The 19,642-nt window shown below is 52.9% G+C and overlaps 1 protein-coding gene across 1 annotated transcript; it reads left to right on the top strand.

Moving 5' to 3' along the window:
- Positions 1–2,288: 2,288 nt before the first annotated feature.
- On the top strand, positions 2,289–18,463 carry C16H6orf132 (chromosome 16 C6orf132 homolog). Its single transcript, XM_034069753.1, has 5 exons — positions 2,289–2,513; positions 6,700–6,815; positions 11,520–11,595; positions 11,940–14,790; positions 15,145–18,463. The coding sequence occupies exons 1-5, from the start codon at positions 2,369–2,371 to the stop codon at positions 15,248–15,250; spliced, it is 3,294 nt and encodes a 1,097-aa protein (XP_033925644.1). The 5' UTR covers positions 2,289–2,368; the 3' UTR covers positions 15,251–18,463.
- The last annotated feature ends 1,179 nt before the right edge of the window (positions 18,464–19,642 follow it).

The raw sequence follows: 19,642 nt of genomic DNA on the forward strand, positions 1-19,642 counted from the left end.
GAGTCCCCTCTGCCCCAGGGCAGAGCAGTTCTCCTGGGGCTGAATCACACCTTCCTCATCCTGCAGAGCATCCCTGCAGCCCTGCAGCCCCTTTGATGTGTCTCTGGTGCAATGACAGTCTGTAGGACACTGCCGTGCACGAGCCCAGGCTTTCTTATTCCATGGGATTTTATTGGCTTCTCTTCTTAAAGTAGCTCCTCTTCTCTGTCCCCTTGTCCTTCACTTCATCTGTCTGTGTACCCCAAAGACTCAAAGACTGAATATCAGCAAGTACATATGTCCTGCCTATCACTGAATCCCAGACTGGTTTGGGCTGAAGGGACCTTAAAGCTCCTTCAGTTCCTTCAGCAGCCTCACAGGGAAGAACTTCTGCCTAAAATCTAATGTAAATCTCCCTTTCCAGGTCCTTCATTTCATCCGATTTCTGCTTTCAAGAGGTGTCAGTGAATTTTCTTTACACGTCTGGGGTCCACAGGGTTGGTTCCTGCACAGAGCTGTCTGGGGGGATGCTGTTGCACAGTTCCCATCCTTTTCCTGCTCTTGCCTGCAGGCAGGACAATCCCTGTTCCTCCCATCCCATCTGAAACACAACTGTGGGTCCCTGTGGTGTGTTCCTGGGCTGCAGGATTGTCTCCGTTCCCTGCCCCACACAAGCAGCAGTTAAGATAACTGTCATCAAGGGGTGAGTCCCGCTAATTGCAGGTCTTGTGCATGGCACTGAGCTGTCCCTTCCCCAGCACCGCTGCTGCAAGAGCGGGTTGGGAGCCGGCTGCCATTGGAGCATGGGGAATAGGGCATAACTGTGCACAGCCCCTTTAGACAGGGACAGGCCGAGGGGAATGGTTTGAACCTGAAAGAGGGGAGATGTAGGTTGGATATAAGGAAGCTGTTCCCTGTGAGGGTGCTGAGGCGCTGGCACAGGGTGCCCAGAGAAGCTGTGGCTGCCCCATCCCTGGCAGTGCTCAAGGCCAGGTTGGACACAGGGGCTTGGAGCAGCTGCTCCAGTGGAAGGTGTCCCTGCCTGTGGCAGGGGTTGGGACTGGAGAAGCTTCCAGCCCCTTCCAACCTGAACCCTGGTGTGATTCTGCTCCACAGCTGCAGGACTGAATCCCTGTGGTACAAGATTTTAACTCAATTCACTTTGTTTAAGTGCTGCCTGACAGTTCATGCCATGATTAGATTTTCCTTTTGCGATATCCTAACAGGACTCGGTTTTCACTCTTCACAGGTGATTTCATGTGTCCTAATTTAAGCTTTGTAACCAAAAAAAAGGTGGTACAAATTTTAATTTCAAAGTGATTAAATGATATTTATCACTGAAAAAAAAGAAACCTCCATCATTTAACTCTAGAAATGTGGTGGAAATGGATAAAAGAGAGGGTGACTTTGCCCTGAAGCTGTGAGCTGTGGTCAGTTAATGTTTTGACAGGCATTTGGGTTTAAAGTTCTCCACAGATCCCAGCATTTATTAATAAGCAATGTTACTCATTAACTCTCATTTTTGACATGTATGACACAGAAAATTGCCATCGATGTTACACACTTGCTTTTGTACCTGAAACCAAGATAGAGTCAGGGTCAAGTCCCCCTATCTTTAAGCTTTTGCATCAAGGAAGTCCCAAGCACTCAAGCACACAGGTTGCATTGGGTTGCAACACAGGTTGCATTGGGTTGGGGTGAGGTTTAAGGCCAGGTACAGTCCCCCTGAGGCTGGTGAGGATCTGCATGTGGAGGATGGGGACTTGGATGCTCTCCCCAAAAGCTCAGTGCTAATTTGCTTCCCAGCACACACACACAGAGCAAAGGATTGTGCTTCTGCTTCCCCTGGCTCCAGACGGCATTTCGTTGTACAGCTGCAGATCTCAAACCTGGATGCTCAGTATAGGGCTAACTTGGAAAGGTTGATAGTGTGGGTTGGGTTTAAGGGGGGGAATCAGATGTGGTAAAACAAGGGGGAATGGCTTTAACCTGCCGAGGGGAGCCTGAGCTGAGCTCTGAGGCACAAGCTGTTCCCTGTGAGGGTGCTGAGGCGCTGGCACAGGGTGCCCAGAGAAGCTGTGGCTGCCCCATCCCTGGCAGTGCTCAAGGCCAGGTTGGACACAGGGGCTTGGAGCAGCTGCTCCAGTGGAAGGTGTCCCTGCTCATGGCAGGGGTTGGAGCTACAGAAGCTTCCAGCCCCTTCCAGCACAAACCACTCCGTGTTTCACGGGGCAGAGGCGGCTCGGGTGCTACCGGAGGCACCTGGGCGGAGGGAGGGGCCGAGGGAGGGGCCCGGCCCGGCCCCCTCCATCCGTGCGTGGTGGCAGCGGCCCCGGTGCGGCGGGGATGCCGGTGCGGAGCGCGGCGGCCAGCGCCGGGGGTCGCCACCATGAAGAAGCATCACTCGGTGCAGGGAACCTTCAGCCGCCTCTTCGGGAAGCGCCAGCCCAGCCCCGCAGCCGCCTCCCTGTTCGCCACCAACCCACCCTGGATCTTCACGCAGGAGGTGACCTCGGATAGCGCTGGTGGCACCGGTCAGTGTCCGCTCGGTCCGTCGGGGGGGGGAGCTCCGTGCGCAGGGACCGGGAGCGGGCCGGGACCGACGGGCGGATGGAGCCGGGCTCCACCGAGAGCTCCGGGACAAAGGGGACTTCGGGGGGGGGCTGAGAGCAGCGCCGGGCTCCGGTGGATGCCCCGGGAGCTCCAACGTGCCTAAAGCGAACTCCTTTACGTCCCTTTTACTGCTCCCGACCGCTCTTTCCCACGCCGCGTTCGGTCAGCGCCTCCCCAGCCTTTACTTATTTACTTTAGAAACCTGTTCCGTGCAGGGCTCTGCTCGCAGGGGGTGAGGGCTGCCCGTTCCCCGGGCTCATTTGTATTTCTCTGTGGTTTTAATTGCAATACTGTGCCCTGGAGGCTCATGGAGGAGGGAGCCAAATTAACAGGAGTGGAGCCAGGTAGATAAAAGATTAGCAGGTTGTGGATGAAGTTTGGTGGCTCTAAGATTCCAGCAGCTCCTTCCAAGCTTGGAAACGGCCTGGGTGCTTGCTGAGCTGTGCAATGGTGAAGTATTGTCCATTAATGCTGTTGCAAGGTGGTTACACCCCGAAGGCTGAGCTGGTGAAACTACAGATAAAATGAAAATGGGACGGAGAGTTTCACGCAGGTCTCGAGCACAAAAGGAAAAGTGCTGATTTCTACGGGCTGTAAATCTGAGGAGGATTCAAGCTTCTCTCTGATGTGGTTTGGATTTAAAAAGGAAAAAGAACAGAAGTTGCTGTGTCTGCTTATTACCAGCTTGATTTCCGTGGCTGCAATTGCAGTACAAAGGCGTTCCTCTCAGGTGTGGGGAACTGCTGTGTGGGTCAGCTTCCAAAGTGAAAGCCAGCAGCCCTTGAAATCTGAGCCTGTATCAAAGCTGTTGAATCATCCTCAGCATCCCCTTGGCATTGATATCATTAATGTCATTTGTGGAGGGGAGTGTGCCACACCAGAGCTGAGTGATGGTGCTCAGAGGAGCGGGTGCTGAGCTGGGGGTTCCTCATAGCTCACAGCTCCACAGTCCATGGCTCAGACCTTCCTGCCCCTTGGTTTCCACAGTGTCATGGTGAAGCCCCATCTCTGTGTGTTGACTCTTTGCTGTCTAGCTTCATGCCATGGCAGCTGCCAGAAGGAGTCCTCTGCTGCTGATCCCCACCTTAGTTTTTGGTACAAAGTAAACACAAGTTAAGCAATGTGGAATGGGTGTAGATCTGCTTGTCACTGACTCAGAGATTCCTGAATATAGTGACTGGTGCCGCCTCCTTGCTGTGGATACCCCAGCGCCAAACCTGCTGTGCCTACTCCAGGTGATGCAACCCCCAAGGAGGGAGAAGTCCCATTGCATGCATTGCAGATTCGGTTATTTGATTTCCCATGGCTGAGGACACAACTCCAGGACAGGCTGAATGGCACAAAGTGCCCAAAGTGTAGTCAAGGTGGAAGGGAGCTGCTTCCTGCAGCCTCCAAAGGCGTTTCCTGAGCCCTCCTTCCAGGAAACGAGGCTGGCAGAGCACAGGTCTTACTGGTGACAGGCTCTTAGCAGGCAAGTCCTGTTTATCTAGCAAAGGAAACACAACTACAAGCACCTCATTTGACTTTAATTAAGCACATTCAGGTTAGGGATGCTTAGTAATCTAGGATCAAAGACCTTGTGATCTTTAATGCAGTTTCTCACTGGGTTTACCTAGTGTCTTGTTTAATATAAACTCCCATCATTTCAAGTCTCTGAACTACTCTATCACTGCTCCACCAAACTGAGTCCAAACTCTCATGCTGCATTGGCCTTAATTCTTGCTGCTTACTCACTGGATTTGGGGTCACCCAGGGCGTTATGGAAAAATAATGATCATTTGATGGCATTGAAGGCAGCAGCTCCTCCTGTCCTGTGCTAACTGTGGTAGGACCACACGAACTGAAGTGCCTTGAAGTACTTTGAAAGCTAAAGAAATCCAAGGCCAGGTTGGACACAGGGGCTTGGAGCAGCTGCTCCAGTGGAAGGGGTCCCTGTCTGGGGTTGGAGCTAGAGGAGCTTTAGGCTCCTTTCATCCCAAACCAGTCTGGGGTTCTGTGAAAATGTCCTTTATGTAAAGGATCCCTTGTGGTGGGAGGGAGAGGACCATAAGGGCAGTGGTAGCACCATGGATGCTCCTGGGTGTATTCCAGGGTAACCTGTGGGGCAGTGGGTGGGAGAAAGGAGAAGCTGCCATTCCTGCTGGACGCGGTGGCAGGTTTCAAGTTGTGTGGAATCCATCTGCCTCCAAACTACCAGTGCAGCAGAGGCTGTGGTAGCTGCTGCCCAGCCCCTGGTGTGGTAGCTGCTGCCCAGCCCCTGGTGTGGCCGGTTCTTCATTCCTGGTGTTCATACAAGGGCTGTTCATCAGTGAGACAGAAGCATCTGTCCTCCTCTTTCTTCTCCAAAGCTCGGTTTCCCTATGAGCTTCTTGCCTGATCTCTGCCTGTCCAAGGAGGGCAGGGATCTGGTGGCACCACCAGCCAGCTCCTAAGGCAGACAATCCTGCTTCGGGTTTGGGGGCTTAGAAACGCAGCCCGGCCCCTTTGCCTCAGTGTGGAGCTTCTACAGCCTCCACCTTTCTGCTCCTTGGCTTTTAATGGCTTGATACTTGACAGAAACTTTCTGTGCTTCACCCTTGAGGGGAAGGATTCACTTCCAACCTCTTGTAGTGGGGGGAAACCTCAGCTCTTCACTTCTTGGTGTTGCAGGATGGAGAGAGAGGCTGTTTGCTTCTTCTCACTGAAACCCCTATGGAAGTCTGGGAATGCTCCTGCAGTTCTCTCTCTGCTCACAGCCATTTTGCTTGTTTTCCTCCTCCTTTCCTCATTTTCCCTTTAATGTTGGTCTCCTTGGCTACGATTTGTGTGTCTCCTTCCAGCCAAGGTGGGGTTCAGGTGCTCCGGTGCTTCTGCTTGTTAATTCACGCTGTTAATCAGACACAAAGAGCGTAATTAAGCTAATTTTATGAGCTTTATTCATGGTCAGAAATAAACCGGCCCAAAAAGGTGTGGTTCAGGGTAAAAGCATGGGGCTGGGAACCTGGAGGACCTGGTGGCTGTTCCTGCTTGTGACACTGGGGCTCTGTGACTGCTTCCTGCCATAGTGACTCCATTGAGAGTAGTGTTCAGTGGGAAGATGTCCAGAGCCTGTCTCTGTAAGGCAGGCTGAGGTGTCAAAGTGTTGGGGCAGGCACTATTTGTGCACTGGTACCTATTGCATCAGGGGCAGACAGAGATTGCTCCAGCAGCACATCTAGGGATGCTGGTGGTGCTCGGCCACAGCAGGGAGAGCAGCTGCATCACCTCCCTCCTGCTGCCCTTGGGTGATGGGAGCAAAACGAGGGGAAACCCCTCCTTGGGAAGTCCGTGTGTGTCCCATTTCCATCACTGAGCAGTGCAGTGAGGTATTCCCCTCCGCTCACCCCTTCCTGCTTGCACAAGGCAAGGGTCAGGGATGCCTCTGCTGCCTCTGGTGTCATGACAGGGACCTGCTGTCATGATAGAGCTGAGAGAACCTGTAATTAACTTGGATGCAACGGTCAGCAGGTGAGGAAGGGCAGGAGCCTCCCTCCCTCTATCTGCTGTGATCAGGCTCTGCTGCTGCCTCTCCCATCAATTCCAGCTGCTGATGGATTGACCAAGATCAGATCCTGCCCAAGCTCAGCACAGAATTGACTAGGCTGGAGAAGACCTTTATGGTCCTCAAGTCCATGAGCTGGTCTGGGGGTGCCAGCCTTGGACCCACTGCTGCTCACCCAGGGGTCAGAGCCTCATAGCACTATACAGTTGCTCCTGAAGCACTTTTCTTCCCTAAGCATCACCTGGGTGGGCAGTGAATGGAGCTCTTCTGCTGACTTTTGACCTTCCTGAGGTAAATTTCAGTTAGCTACTCTTAGAAATAAGCCTTTCAGAATAGACCTTGACATCTGTGCTTATTAAACTCCAGCATCTGGAGCTCTGGGAAGGCTCTTTGCCTTGGGGTGTGGGGCTGCTTTGCCAACCGCTGGGACCTTTCTCCCCCTACCTTCAAAACACTTGGATATTCCTCAGAATCTAAAGGGTTTTGGCCATTCCTGGGAGCTGATAGAGCAAATCCTTCACAGAAATGAGGTGGTGTCCATGTTTTTCCTGTGGCTGCTCATCCTAACAGTCTTCTCTTCCCCTCAGGTGATGTGATTGAAGTGTATTATGGCGACAATCGCTTTGGGACAATGACTGACTCTGGCACAGCAACACTCAAACCACGTCCCAGAGTCCGGCCGCTGCTGACGTTCTTACCCCTTGTGAGTATCCACAGTGGTGCTGGGGTTCCTTGTGGCAGTGCCCAGAACCAGCTGGGCTGGATGCTGCTCTCATCCTCTACCTGAGGGAAGAAAGCTAATGAAAAGCAGAACCACTCTGTAATAATGCTGGATACGAGGGATTGGGAGGTGATCTCAGTTCAAGGCTGCGTTGGACATAAGCAAGATGCTCAGGCATCAGACGTAAGCATCATTAGATTTGTATTTTCAATTAAAGGGAAAGTTGCTGAGCATGTAGATGATAGATCTGGCTTGCACCACGTTTTATCTCACCGCTGCTGGCAGTATCTCGCTCTGCATCACCCATGTTGCTGGAGACAGCAATAGCAAAGCTGTGTCCTGTTTACAGCAGAGGAACGAGGAGGTGATGCAGCAGAGGAGGATTCTCAATCCCTCCATAAGGGAAACCATTCCCAGTGCTCCAGCTGGATGCAGGGACTGAGCAGCAAGTGCCAAAGCAGCCGGACCCAGAGGGCTTGAAGGTGGCTTTAACTCAGTGCTGGCTTCAACCCTGCTGCATGTGTGTGAGTACAGTGAGGTGTTGATTGCTCAGAGATAGTCTGGAGATGTCAATAGCTAAATCTGAAGTGCAGGTCACTGGAGGTCAGTAAGGACAGTAAAACACATCAAAGCCTTTGGTCTTGACGAGGAAATCGTCTCTGACAGCAAAGGATGTTTTTCCTCCTACATCCTTGTCCTTCAGAGCAGCCACCACCTTCAGCAGAGAATGGGCTGGGTGCTGTCATCTGGGTGCCATTGGGAGTTCCTGGGGTTGTGCGGGTGTCACTGGGAGGACAGCTTGGGGTGGGGGGAGACAACTGTTGGGAGGGGTTATTATATCCATTGGGAGAGCATAATCCGGAAGTTATGGGGTTACACAGGTTCTACAAAGGGGTTGTGCCCTCTCTGGTGCCTTCCTAAAGATCATAGTGAAAAACCTCATCTGGGATCTGAGTCTGGTAACTGTAAGACTGGTCCTGAGAGGCTTGTCTCCAGTAGCACAGTTTGGATGTGTGACCATAGCGGGCACCCCATCCCTTCATGTTTCTAGAGGGCACCTGGCCTCTTGCAGCTTCTTAGAGCTTTCGGATACTATAGTAGTGGAAGTCTATGTGATAGAGGAATAAAGAGTACGTACATCCTTGAGATAAAGGCTCAGGGCCATCGCCCAAGCCATGGTGCTGACTCTGGGGCTTTTCTCCCCTCTATTGCTCTTGTGAGGGTCCCTCACAAACCTGTCCTCTTCCAAGAGTAACAGGTTTAAAGAAATCAGTAGGAATCAGAAACATCATTGGAGGACTGCTCTGTGCTGGGATTTGCATTACTCTGATGAGGGTTGATTAGGACTGGCATTGGCACAGGCGCTCAATGCCACATACCTCTCTGCACTGAGCTGCTCTGCAGCTCCAGCCTTAACCCTCTCTTTGCACCCCCCTGCTCTCTGGGAAGCAGCTCCGAGGCACAGCTGTGCGTCAGAGGATGCACACACCCTGCCCCACAGCCTCTGCCCCACAGCCTCTGCCCCACAGCCTCTGCCCCACAGCCTTCCTGTGCCTGGATGCTTCCCCCCATAGCACCTTCCCTGGGGCTGCTCTGAGTCCCAGCAGGGATTGCAGGGGGAAAGGGGGCTCTGCTGCCTGCCTCTTGGGTACCACCACATCCCCCTGCCCACCCGGCTTCCCAGGCTCTGCAGATGCTGGCAGAGCTTTGACATCCTGGGGGGATAAATTCCTCTAGTTAACCACTGAATTCCATAGTTCTGCTTCAAAACCAGGAGTTTGGGGATAGCTCTTCATGTTTGGAGATACTCTGGTCCCTCTGACATCACAGGGAGGTCTTTTGGTTTTATATTGGTCAGTTTCTTGTAAGAGGCAGCCTTAAACTTAGTTCATTTAATGGATGAGGGACATGGAGCTGTTGGAGTGAGGCCAGAGGAGGCCATGGAGCTGCTGTGAGGGCTGGAGCAGCTCTGCTCTGGAGCCAGGCTGAGAGAGCTGGGCTGGGGCAGCCTGGACAAGAGAAGGCTCCTCAAGGGGAGACCTGAGAGCAGCTCCAGTGCCTAAAGGGGCTGCAGGAAACCTGGAGAGGGGCTTGGGACAAGGGATGTAGGGACAGGCCAAGGGGAATGGCTTGAACCTGCCCAAGAGAGGGGAGACTGAGCTGAGCTCTGAGGCAGAAGCTGTTCCCTGGGAGGGTGCTGAGGCGCTGGCACAGGGTGCCCAGAGAAGCTGTGGCTGCCCCATCCCTGGCAGTGCTCAAGGCCAGGTTGGACACAGGGGCTTGGAGCAGCTGCTCCAGTGGAAGGGGTCCCTGCCTGTGCAGGGGTTGGAGCTGGAGGAGCTTTCAGGTCCCTTCCAACCCAAACCATTCCATGACTCTATGGGAATCATGGGCTCCTGAATGGGAGCTGGGGAGCATGGGGGCAGGCAGGTCCCTTCACTAGAACAGGGGTTTCTGTGTGCTGGCACTGGAGCCGTTCCTGGTGCTTCCAGTGAAAGCTCCCCCGCCGGGATCCTCCGCACAGGAATCTGATTCAGGTACCGCAAACTGGAAATGCTGGTTCCTGTGCACCGCCCCCAGCCCTGCTCTGAATCAGCTGGAGCTCGGCACACCCCGAGCAAACACAGCAGAGGGAAGCAATCTCCGTCTCCATCTCTGGAGCCCGGCAGCCTATGGAGATGCTTTCCATTTCAGGAGCCAGCTCATGACGTGCGGATGGGTGGGTTTGGGGAGATGCTCAGCATTAGGAGCTGCTACAGATGCTTCTGGTGTAAACGGGCTCACCCAGTCCCGAGGCCCTGCTGAAATGACATGTCCAAAACCGCTCCTCGGTTATGTGGACTGTTTCCTCCAGCTTTGCATAGATCTCTTCCGACTGCCGTTCCCTTTCTACTCCTATCCAAACATGTGACGCATGTGGTGCTTGGAATGCAGTGCTCAGACATCTTTGTTTCCCTGCAAATGAGCAGATCTCCAGGTGCTCTCCAGACTGGCAGCAACACATTTCCATAGCAAAAGGGAACTGATAGAGCTGTTTTAGATTCTCCTCTTTGTGGTTATCTCATTGCTCTGGACAATTCCATTATCGGCCCTTGAAGTGCCTCTGTTAGCCTTTGTCTTCCCTCTGGCTTCCAGCTGAAGTTAAGTATCTTTCCTTGTATTGTGACTTGGGAGCAGTAAAGATGCCTCAGCTGAGGCTATAAGGCTCACCTAGTCTGTTGTTTTACCACAAACAGATCTAATGCCTTAGCAAACCTCACCTTCTCCATCAGCATCAAGCTGTCCGTTCGGTTGTGCAATCCCCGGAATGCCAATTCTCACTCACTCTCTCTTGGCTTGCCAATAGCTGGTTCATTCCCTTCGTGGTTATAGAGGATCCTTGGTCATCTGCAGGGTGATGGACTTTGCAAGTGAAACCTGTATTTCCTTATTGCTTTGTTAGAAGCTGTCTGCGGGAGCCCAGGCTGCTGCTTCTCCAGTCAGCTCTGCCCCAGCAGCTCCCCTCTTCCTCATTCCCAGGGCTGTGTGTGATGCTAATGCACTGTCTGCACCCTGGATGGGGCTGGCTGTAGAAACCCAGCTTAACCTTTGACCAAGGAGACTTTGGAATCCCGTAGCAATCTCCTGTAGAAATAGTGATAATACCAGGCTAAGGGCACGGCTCAATCATTATCTAGGCTTTTGTATGCAGAACACCACTGCACTGGTGCAGGCTGATGGCAGGATAAGGGGCTGTTAACAGCTAATGCAAACACCTGCCCCAGGTAAGCAGGAGTGCAAGAGGATGGACCCGGAGCCTGGGAATGGGACAGTGTGTCCCTGACCATTGCCCATGGGGTCTGTGAGCTTCTGCTGCTCATGGAGTGTTGTTTCTGTGCTATGGGTCTCTCCCAGTGCTGCTATGTGGAAGTCCAGGCCACTGCCTCTGTCATGCCTGTGCTGACAGCCTGATTCAGCATGGGTTTGTGTTCAGGACAGGTTAGTGTAGGTTTGATGAGCAGCTGCAATCTCCCTGCAATGAGTCAGTGGAGGGAAGGAGAGGCTCTCTGTGCCTGGTAGGTGTAGAGGAGCCCTGGTCAGCACTGCAGGTGAGTCAGTGTGCCATGAATATCTCATGGTGGGTGGCTGTAATTACACAAAGCATCCTCGCAGATGTGTAGGCTGCTAAATTGCATGGTCCTGTACCAGCTAAAGGCACTGCTGAGTGTTCAGTGTGAATGTGAAGGGAGTAACTGAGAGTGAAACACAAACCACACAAGCAGCAGTTTTCCTCAGTGTTCACATCTGCTGTTTCCCAAAAAGCTGGAGTCTGCCTGTGACCTCAGTGTGGTGTGTACCTGATGCAGTGTGAGCTGGCAGTGCTTGGTGGGGATCAGTGCCCACAAAACCCGTGCTTGGGATGTGAATGGGGAGAAAGTGATGCTGGGGAGCCCTAAATGTGGGTGTGAAACAGCCATGCCCCTCTCCAGCCCCTCTTCACCTGACCAGTGCAGGGGGATTGTGTCTGTGGCTTGTGCAACCTTTATTGTTCATCCCTTTCAGCCCTCTAACTCCATGTCTTGGAAACAGCCCCATATCCCATCAGGTTCCTGTTTGTGCAGACAAATTACCAGTTATACAGGCTGGGGCCTGTGCTCTGATACCCTGGGCATTAAACTAACAGCTCCTTCTTCTCAACTACTGCAGAATTCCCAGGAATCCCATGGGGTGGCTGTGCCAACACCATCAGTGCCAGAAGACTTTGAGGAAAAGCCAACTCTTGGTAAGGGATCATCTCTGCTGAGTCCTGGATGGCACCAAGTGCTCAGCAGCACCGTGCCCTTGGGGAAGGAAGGATGTGGGTACCAAGCTCTGGAGCAGACAGTGTGATCATGGGGTTTTCATGCTAAAATAGAGACTACTCTTAATTTGGTTCTGAAGTCATTGAAAAGGAATTAATTTCTAAGGGGTGAGGTGTAGTGGCTGTTTCAGCACTGCCAGCTTTAAAGAGCTGCTCAGCAACATAACCTGCCTCCCTAGGAGGATAGCTGGCCAGAGATGATGCTGTCCATCCCTGCACTGATGGAGAAGGTGCTCATACTGCTGTGCTCTCCCTCTTCCTTGCAGGATCTGGCTCCCAGATCAATGGGAACTACCGAATGTACAGCTCGGTGGGGGACCTGCGCCCGCAGGCTCTCAATGGGGATGACCTGGATGAAGACATCCCTCCACCACCATCGGTGCCCCCCCCACCGCCTCCAACAGCACCGGCACCAGCACCACCAGCCTCACTGGTCCCTCCGCCACCCGAAATGCTGCCCCCCCCTCCACCACCACCTGAGGCAGTGCCACCACCTCCTGCCATGGCAGCTCCACCACCTCCGGCCATGGCAGCTCCACCACCCCCGGCCATGGCAGCTCCGCAGCCTCCATCCTCTGCCTTGTCCTCACCCAGCACACCGGCTCCTCCGGACTTCATCCCACCAGCCCCACCGGGAGCTGCTCCGCTCAGCCTGGCCCCAGCTCCCTTCACCACCGGCATCTCCAAGTGGAAGTCGGAGACGGTGCTGAACACAAGGCAGGCGGATGCTGAGGGACCGCTTTGCCCTGCTGAGGATGGGGTCCCTGCTGCCCCTGGCCCAAAGGAGAGCCTGCAGCCCAAGCACTGTCCTGAGCCCCACCTCACCTTCCCCAGGTCCTTCAAGGTGCCCCCACCAGCCCCAGCCAGGTCCTCCTCCATCCCCATGCAGGAGAACCAGCCCATGGGGCAGGAGCCCTTCCCCAGGCAGCCCCATGCCCGGCCCCCCCTCCCGCCCTGCTTCACCATCAGACCTGCAGCCAAGGCTTATGCAGGAGAAGCTGAGCAAAGGAATCCCCCATTGAGACAGGCCATCACTAAGCCCACACCCCCACCACTGAGCCCCAAGCCGGCTGCAGGGCTCAGCCAAGGGGTGAATCCTGCTGGTCACCAGTCCCCACAGCCAGGCTCTGACATGGACAAGGTTCCCCAGCCAAAAACAGCCGAGAAAGACTCTCCTCCTCCCAAAGCTGAGCCTCTCACTGCCAACGACCTGGACCTGCCTCCTCCGGACTACCCGACCGCTGAGGATGACTGGAAGGATGCTGGCAACCTGAACCGGCTGCGGCACGAGCTCTCTGCCCTCCTGCGCTCCCCTCGGAGGGAGGAGAAGCCAGGGGAGAAGCCGGCTGCTCCACAGGCCATGGATGCTGGTACCAACCACACCAGCAGCCATGAACCCAGTCTCAATGTGCCCCAACCTGCAGGGAAGGATGTGCAGTTACCCATAGAAGGGAAGAGTGAGAAGAAAGAGGTGCCCAGCAGCATCCCCATTGCCAATGGTGGCTCTCCCAGCACGGTGCTCCCTGCTCCGGACAGTGGCTCCACCACACAGCCCCGCAGTGTGATGAAGATCAGGAATGAGCTGGAGGCTGTGCTGTCCCTGAAGAAAGAAGGCAAACCTGCCATGGGGCTCAGCAGCCCGAAACAGGGCTCTGAGGATGGTGGCAGCACCCCACGTATGAGGAAGAGCCCTCCTGACCCAGGTGAATCAGTGCTGCCCAAACCAGCTCCAAGCCCACTCCCAGCACCAGCGGCTGCAGTGGAGAAGGATGAGGCCGGGCACGAGGACCATCCGGCTACAAGCAAGACCACAGAGAACTCGACCCCTTCTCCCGAGCCCCTCAACAGCAGCGTGAGCCCCCCTGACCCAGCTCCGAGCCCTGTGGAGGAGCCCCCTGCTCCCACCTCTCCATCACCCCCCGTCTCTCCTGCACGGAGCTCAGAGCCGCAGCCCAACGCACCCATCTTCCAGTACAAGGTGCACAGGGCTGGAGCCAGCTCAGCTGAGCCACCCCCTGCCTCGAGCCTGGCTGAGCCGCCCGGTGCCATGGGCTTGTCCAGGAGCCCATCGGGAGCAGGGCAAGAGGAGGAGCTGATCCACCCGGTGACGGGTGAGCGTGTGGAGCGCGGCTCCCCTATGGCTCTGCTGCTGGCAGCCCGGCAGAGAGCCCAGCGGGGCCGGCAGCCGGGTGAGGTGGGAGCTGTGCCACGGGCCAAGCTGCCCCCTAAAGCCAACAGTGCCTTATCAGACACTGCATCCACCAGCTTCTATCGCCATGAATCCAAGCCTGGCTCCTTCACCGTGGTGCCCCGGCCGCCTGCGGTGGGAGCAGTGGGGTTGGGATGGAGCAGACCTCCATCCTTCTCCAGCTCCTCGGAGCAGGGCCGGGATACACAGCCCATGAGCATCCCCGGGCACCGGCGGGCTGATGCTTCCAGTCTCCTGCGAGGTCTCCTTGAGCCAGGGCAGCCGAAATACCCCATCCAACCCCGCCATGGTGTGCACAGGGAGGAGGAGAACGGGGAGACAGTGCTGGACTATGGGATTATCCCCCCACCTCCTGAATTCAGCAATGAAACGGATGAGACCGAGGGCCCTATCCCAAGCCGGGAGGAGAACCGCAAGTGCCCCAGCTTCCCCGACTGCAGCCGGGGCTCGGAGCCCCCGCGGTACTTCAGGTGGCCTGGCTACGGCCGCAACTATGGGGGCAACCACGAGCCCGCAGCCCCGGAGACAAGCAGGAGGAACAGTGACCTGGTGCCTCAGTACCCGGATTACAGCAGCTCTACCGGGTACATCAGCCGCTGCCCGAACCCGCGCCCGCTCATCAAGAAGCGCCTTTATGTCTCTGAGTCTGACAGCTCCTACCCCCGGGCTGCTGCACCCCCCCGGGCCACGGGCACCCTCTCCTCCTATGGCCCCGGTGGTTACAGCTCCTCGGCTGGGGATGGAAGCCGTCGTCTCAGCTCCAGCCATAGGAATGGCCCCACAAGTGCCCAGGGCCGGAGGACGTCCCTTGATGGCACTGGGAAAGCGGCTCCGTACGGCAGTGCCGATGCCAAGTACAAGGTGCAGAATGGGGAGTTCTCACCCCCTGGCACGGTGGCAGCCCCCAGGTACGTGCAGCCCAAGCTGGTGCCTTCCTGTGTCCCTTTGGTTTGAAGGAGAGGAGGGATGGGAAGGAGAGGACAGGGATAAGTCAGTGCCCTTTGGCTCATGTAGTGCCACTCGATGCCTGGCAATGACTGCTCCTCATCTCCTGCCTCCTCAATCCAGGACCATGGATGTGGCACTGGTCCCAGCCATAACCATGGTGGCTATGGCGCTCTCCACCTCGTGCCACTGAATGGAGACAAAAGGTGACAAACATCACCCTGCTCCACTAGCTAAAAGAAAATGTAATTGTGATATTGAATAAACCCAAAGTGTTTCCTTGGATTTCGATGTCTTTCCCTCTGTTTTCCCTCCAGACCTCTCCATGGCACCTCGCAGTACAGTGGACCTACCAACACCTTCACGGTCAGACCTGGGGCTCGGCAGCCCATCTCCTACACCTACCAGAGCGGGCACCGATAGGCTCGTCCTCAGGGCTGCTCTGCCACCTTCATCCAGCTGGGAAGCGAGAAGAAGGCATCTCACTTAGTCATCTGCTTCTCTTTGGGTACCAGGGATGGTCCCAACACACTGCTTGAAACCACTGCTGGAGAAGGTGGGGAGTGAACCTAGGACTTGGACTCTTCTTGGATGACTGTCATGGAGAGTAGTTACTGCAGAGAACAGGCTGCTGCCTTGTTACGTGAGCAATGGTTTTCCTTCTCCTATTTCCCCCCCACACTCTATTCCTTTCAAAACTGCAGACTGATAGGTCTAAGAAAGCCAAAAAGTGTCCTTAGTTCTCTTTGAAGAGCATCACCACTGGAGAGGTGGTTTTCAGTTGGTTTTTTCAGTTGGTTTAAATCAAAATGCTCAGGAAAAGGGAGAAACCAACTGGGAGATGTGCCTAATGGAAGCAAGCTAAATGTAGGGGAATTAGAGTAAGAACATGGGGTCAATTGGATGGAAACGGAGTTCAGGATGTCTACATCCTAACCTCTCCTGTCCCCACCTCCTACAACAGCCTTAAGCAAATCAATTATTCCAGTGCCTTAAAACCAGCTCCTGGCTTTCAGTGCCTGTCCTGCTGAGCCAGGGACAGCTCTGCCACCAAGGTCTGAGCCCCCTTTCCCAGGGAGCAGCTTTGGGAGCATGGGCCCTTGCTTTCCAATGCCTTTTGGTCACTGTGTTTCTGTTGGGGATGGATCCTCATGGAGGAAGGCTGTGAGGCCTGGATGGATAGATGGGTGGCTGTAAAGTACTTTGGAGGCTTAAAACCTTGAGCAATCCTTTTCCTTTATCAGCTGGTGGGTGTCAGTGACCCACCAAGGTGCTGTGCTGGTGGTGCTTTCCTCAAGGGGTCCCTTGCCACTTCATTCCCATGTAAACCCCACCTCTAAAAGCTAAGCCATAGAGTCCTTCTAAACTGTTATACTGAGACTTGGCTTTGGTTTGTCTGATTTGGGGGACTAAGAAGGCTACATTAGAGTGTAATTGTAGAGGGTTCGATGCTCCTGGTGTGTGGAACGCCTGTAGTGACGCCTAAGGGAGCTGGTTTCCCTGAGTGCTTGTCTGGGTGCTGGGTGCAAGCCTGTCCCCTCTTCCTGCCAGTGCCTCCAGTGGTGGTTATATCATGGGGTGAGAGATACAAGTAGCCTTAAAGAGTATAAAACACTACAGAGGGAGAAATGCAGCCTCATAATAGACCAAAGTGTTCAATCCCAACTTCCTGAAACTAGAAACCTAGGATCTTCCTTCTAAGTAAACTTGCTGAGAATCATTGTAAGATAAGTGTAAAAACTTGTAGAGAATGTTTTCTAATCACTGACAGACTAAAAGCACTTTGAGACATGAGTCTACCTTTATGGAAAGCACTTTCTCTTTTCAATCCTATCAATAGCATTAGTACCACTCCAGCTAAGCCTGCATTGCACACTCCTGTGTCTGTGTGCCTGGAAGCAGATTTTGCTCTGAGATTCAGCTCCAAAGCTCAGTGATGCATTTTCCTTTGGGGTGGAGTTATGGAATGAGTTATCTCGATATCAATGTCACATCATTGATGTTCCATGTTTTGTGTTATTCCCAACTTCACCTAATTGATCAGCTGTTTTGAGTATTGCAGCAGCCTCTGAGTATTCCGAACTTTACTTTGCTGTGAATAAAATGAGAATGCAAATACCACAATGGGTCTAATAGCTAATTCAAATGGCATTTCTATGCCAGTAAATGGCAGAGATTTGGAAGGTTTCCAGCCGTGCTCACCCCAGCCGGTATTGAAAGAACATGTTTTAAATATGTGGGTGTTGGTCTTTAACAAATGTTTATGGAGCAAAGTGACTATGGAGTAACACACTGGGTATTTAGGTGTGCCAGTGTCATGCAGAGTAGCCCTTCCTCTTAAAACACAGAAGCTTCTCCATGTGAGGAGTATCAGGAGGATTCTTATTATGGAAGCAAAGCCATGACCCTCTTTGGGTGGCTTTGGGGTCATGGTTTAGTGTTGGATGAAGTTGAACTTGAAACAAACCAAAGAAGCCTTTCTGCTGATGTTCCAAGCTGATGCTTTTCCCCTTCCTGATATTGTTTTCCCCAAATACAAAGTTAGAATTGCAAATGAGTCCTCAAAAGCAGTTTTAAATGTAAAGGTTTGTTGGGAGACCTCAGCCTTCAGCATTGACTTTGCCCTGAAATGGGGGTGACTCTATGAGTGTTCCCCCCCACCCCAAGAACTCTCCTAAATTATAGTGTATCCCCAACATAAAAGTGTTTTCTTCTTAGGGCAAAATGTGAAACTCCACTGGTGGCACTTGCTTTGAATGTCACATTTACTGTTTCACCCAGACATGCAGTTCCTATGTAGTTGTAAGATGGTGTTATAGAGCGTGGAGTGTCTTGTTTCTAGATGTGTATTTGTTCATATTTAATATTAGAAGCACAATAATGTCAGTCAGCTCTATGAAATAGCCATCACTCATTCCCCTGCTGGGAATGCACAGTGGACTTAAGCTGTAAGTAAATCAGGTAGGACATGCTCGCAGTTGTAAAACTGGTTAGCATGCATGTTTTAAGCAGTGGAACTCTTCTATTCTTTAAACACTTTGGGCTCTTCCTGCTCCATCTGAATGCATTAAGCAAAAGCCTCGGATTTCAGCAACAACCACATGTTTATGCTGGGGCCATTGGGAACTGTTTGGGGTACAAAGAAACCACTGTCAGAGCTGTTGGCAGCCGGAGCACTTACGGATGAAGCTAAATCCATGCTGAAGAGCAAGGACCTCCCAGCTGCAGGGATGGGAAGAGCCCCCTTCTTCCTCTGTCAGGTAACTGTGTCAGGACAGCACATAGATGTGCTCTGATTCCTGCTGCTGCTCCTCCTCAGCTCTGTTTCACTATATACATTTAGCAATAGAAGGAAGAAACTAAGGGGGGTAGTGATGGAGCCCAGCAACCAGCCTTATAGCCCAGTTTGAAGCCTGGCAATGGGATTATTCTCACTCAACCCTTTCTGATGCAGTTTGGTCATTCAAGTCTTGAACAACTTAAATTACCCCCTGCAGCTGCTTCTTCCTCAAAAGTACCTGCTAATGTAGTATAACTGAGCGCTTTACTTGTAAAGTGTTGAACAAAGTCTCTTATTTATGAGTGCCATTGAACACCAACTTTCTTGCATTAAATATGTCTGGATGTATTGTTTTATTATGTGTGGTCTGACTTCTTTTAGTATTGCTTAAGTGGTCTGTCTGCTGTAAGATCGTCATCTTTTGCATGGAAGATTAAAAGGACAGGGAAACGCAGCTCAAACCGGCCTCAGCAACAGTCTGAATGTCAGCTTATAGAGGGCCGGGTCCAATTTCTCCTCACTCGATATAAACCCTATGGCAATTTGAGGTGTTTTTAAGAAGTCAAGGAGTGAACAGGCACCAAGGCCTGACTGCCCCATCAGTGCAGAACCACCCCTCACATCCAGCTGGTTAGGCAGGCTGGTGGAGGAGCTTGTGCAGTTCAGCCTGTGCTGCTTCTATAAATAGTCCTTGGGTTGGGGCTTTTTATTAGGAATGGAACTCACATAGTTATTTGCAAGTCCTGACTAGAATGTTGTACTTCCAACTGAAAACATGGTGTGAGCAATGCAAGCAGCAACATTAAAGGCAGGTTTGGCTTCAGTGGCTTATTCCTCAGAATTACAGCTATTTGCATGCTCTTTCATCTAGCTCTGGCTACAGAACCGGGTTCTTCATGAGGGAAGTGTGCAGTGTTTGAAGCTTTCACTCTAGCCACAGTGTATTTACACAAGTGTCCCCCAGCCTGAGCAGTGTGGAGTGCAGGCACAGGGTGAGAATACCACAAACCCCAGAGAATTTGTTCTATTCCTTAGCTACCAAGTAACAGGTATTGATGTGGGACTGCTGGTGGCTGTGCCTGCATGCGGGTGTGACTGTTCAATACAGCCTTGCTGGCAACAGGGCAGCTGGGAGCCAAGCTAACGCACCACGAGGGACTCCTAGATCCAGTCATCCTTCTGTGCTTCTTATGACGACAAAAAACCCAAGTGTAAGTGGTAAAGCCAAAGAAATAGATATTCCTTAAGGAAATGTGCAATTTTGGGGGGGGAAAAGGCTGCTGTGCTGCTCAAGCTGGCAGCTGCTGCCCTCCTGTGGCAGAACATAAAGCTTCACCCAAAGATATGACATGCTGAAGCATTTCTGTTTTATTGTGTCCCTAGAAGTCTTTAAGCCATTGTAAAAGCAGGAATAATATATCGATAATGCCCTGTTGTCCATACAGGCTTCACTGTCCATTATGTGTTTTGCTCTCTGGGTGGTGATGGGAGGAATTAACATGGTTTAATACCTGACAGTTGAACTTTTTAGCCAT

This window comes from Melopsittacus undulatus, chromosome 16 (assembly GCF_012275295.1).
Source record: "Melopsittacus undulatus isolate bMelUnd1 chromosome 16, bMelUnd1.mat.Z, whole genome shotgun sequence".
Taxonomy (NCBI): Eukaryota; Metazoa; Chordata; class Aves; order Psittaciformes; family Psittaculidae; genus Melopsittacus; species Melopsittacus undulatus.